We start from the raw sequence: 2887 nt of genomic DNA on the forward strand, positions 1-2887 counted from the left end.
CGAGTTTTATTAAAAGCTCTGGGACTGCCTGAAAGACCTCCTTGTCTGAGTTTGAAATGAAAGGGACGTGTTAAGATCTTGGGGCACATTGTCGGGACCCCTTGCCCTGCCCCTTGTACTATGAGCTGACACCCCCGGAGAAAGCACAGAAGGCCTCCTTTGTTGAAGGGATTTCACTGGTGGATGGAAACGAGTTGGCCCCTGTCGGCATGAGCTCTCTAAGCTGGGGTGGGCTCAGTGCCCTGCTGCTGCTGCTGAGGCTGCTTCCAGGCTGGGCCAGCCCCACCCTCATCCGTGTTAACCGAGGGGTCAGGGTGATGAAGGGCAGCTCCGCTTTCCTGTCTCAGGATGACCTGAAGTTCGCCGTCCCCAAAGAGAAAGATGCCTGCAAAGTGGAAGTTGTGATGAATGAGCCAATAACCCAGAGGGTTGGGAAACTCACTCCACAGGTAGGTCATATCCGAGATTTGCTATTTAGTAGGGTGTATGAATGAGAGTGTGTGAGAATGTTAGGGAGGGGGTGGGGGGGAGAGAGTGAGAGAGAGAGAGAGAGAGAAAGCTCTTCCTTCAAGCTACCAGAGGTGAGTGTTGTAAGACGTTCAAATTTGAAACGGTAGAGTTGCAGCTAGCGGACTTAATACTGTACTGTTTTTTTCTATGCAAGGTGAAACCTGTTAAAATTTTTTTTGAGGTATAATGACATATAACATTAGTTTCAGGTGTACGAGGTAATGATTTGAGATTTGTCAAACCTGTTTTTTTTGAATGTTTTTGGTTGACTGTGGATTACAGCCTTGAAACCAACAGGAGTTACTCCTATTTATGTTAAGCCCTCTGGAGGAAGACTGGTTCGAACAGATATGGATGGATGCATTTTTTAAATTAGTAATGCACCAAATTGACAAGTCTTTCCGATTTATCCTCTCTTATTGATGAAAACTTGTGTAAATATTACCAGCTCTTTGACCTTATAAAACAGCTAATCACCCAGGAAATGTCGTAATGGTAAGGGAATCACATACTTCTTATTTTAGGTACATGGTCATTCTATGAGAATCTTAGGGGAGAGAGAGAAAAAAACAGAGTGAGGGAGAGGGAGAGGGAGAGGGAGAGGGAGAGAGGGAGAGAGAGAGAGAGAGAGAAGTAAACGAGAGGGAGAGAGAATGAAAACGAGTTGGAGTGGGCAGTTTTCCTGTGTGGTGTGACATGGTCAGTCTTTATGGGACTATTCCTGCCCCCAAATTATCTCACACATGGCCAGAGTGCCTTTGGATAATATATCAGGGTTTCAGGACATCTTTAGGACACATTTGTGACTGCAGAATAACAAAAGTTAAACACGAAGACATTTTTATCTATTACCATCCCTTGAACATTCCCTTGAGTAAGGGAAGAGATCTGGAAAAGATATATGAAGACACTTCATTTTAAATATTCATTGTTCTTCAAAAATGTCTTCATAAAATTTTTTTCCCTTTTAATCACAACCATGGAGACCTTGTCATTTAAGGGTGTTCTGTGCTCAATCCTTTTGTAGGGTGGAGTTACCCTCTAATTCACTGGGTTTAGGGGAGTCTGTATTATCATGCATTTGCTTAAAGGGCTTATCTCTATACACAATAGAAAATTGCTTCTGGTCTTATTACTTGTTCCTTCTGTGGTTTAACTTTCTTCTCAAGGCAAACAGTTTTAAGAATATTCAATGCTGGGTGTGGCTCCTGCTTCTAGCAAAATACAGCATTTCTGTTGGCTGAAGTGTGAGCATTAATGTTCTTCCTCTCTATTTGGCTAAAAAAATATTCCATTGGCTTATTCAAAAGTGGTATTAGATGTCATAAAGATGAACTAAAGAGACTGAGATAGATGCTAGCTCAAATTGACATCTCTAGACATTTCCTTTACTTCCCTTACAGTTATAGTCTGATTCTGAAACACATTGGAATGCTGTGGCAGGCTCTCACATTGGGAGCATAGCTCATGTGACTGTGACTAAATGTCTCCCTCCAGTTTCCTGTGAGTTTTTCTTTTGTCAGTCAATGAGCTTCAGATGGGCATCTAAAAAATGTTAGTATGTGCTCATGGCTCCAGCTCACCCTGGTATTCCCATTTGTGTGGTAATTGCAACATCTCCCCACTTTCTCCCAACATAACTTATGCTAGAAAGTGTGTTTGATTGGCACCTATAAGTTAGGGAAAAAGGAGATGCCTGGGATAGCTCATGTCTGGAGCCCCAATGCACTAAATGTGATGAGTAGGTGACATGAATAGGCTCAGCAGCAGGCAGTGGAGCCCTAACTACAGGCACTGGGGTCAAAGCAAATCCTTGGAGATTTGGGGAGCAGCAAAATAGGACCCAAATCCTAGATATCTGGGATCCCTGATAGAGCAGAGACCCAGGGCTACATGGAAAAAGGTGAATGCCTTATAAAGACTGATGAACTGATAATTTGATAACCCTTCCAGTCAATATATTAAAAAATGTGTTCAACATTTATTTAGAAGTAAGGCTGAATGTATTTTGTGAGGTAAGAAGAGAGGAAAAATTCCTCCTTGTAGCGCACTGGGGTAATCTATGGTCCAGCTGTATTAAGCTCTGGCCCCAAGCCGAAGGCCTATTATTCACCAGATTCTCCCTCCTTAGAAAGCATTTTGGGGAGGATCTCCTGTTACTTAAACCAGCCTCTGGGGATATCCTCTCCCCATCCCAAATAGCCTAAGACTTCTAAAGTGCTTCATATAGCACTTTCTATGAGAGTAATGAAAAATATCATCATTTTCAGTAATATTTTAATGGTCTTCACCATGTGGCTAGCTCTGAGGCACTGGAGAGCAAAAAGGGATCCACGTGACTAGAACTAGGTAAAACATTTATTTGGTCACAAGGGTC

General features: G+C 42.6%; 1 protein-coding gene across 1 annotated transcript in view; it reads left to right on the forward strand.

The window, feature by feature from the left end:
- Nucleotides 1-209: 209 nt before the first annotated feature.
- The window catches only part of FREM1 (FRAS1 related extracellular matrix 1), a 144787-nt gene continuing 142109 nt past the window's right edge, over nucleotides 210-2887 (forward strand). The window contains exon 1 of the mRNA XM_059072960.2: nucleotides 210-449. Coding sequence (XP_058928943.1) covers nucleotides 210-449 — 240 coding nt within the window. The remainder of the gene's footprint in view (nucleotides 450-2887) is intronic.

Source organism: Kogia breviceps, chromosome 8 (assembly GCF_026419965.1).
Source record: "Kogia breviceps isolate mKogBre1 chromosome 8, mKogBre1 haplotype 1, whole genome shotgun sequence".
In the NCBI taxonomy this organism is placed as follows: domain Eukaryota; kingdom Metazoa; phylum Chordata; class Mammalia; order Artiodactyla; family Physeteridae; genus Kogia; species Kogia breviceps.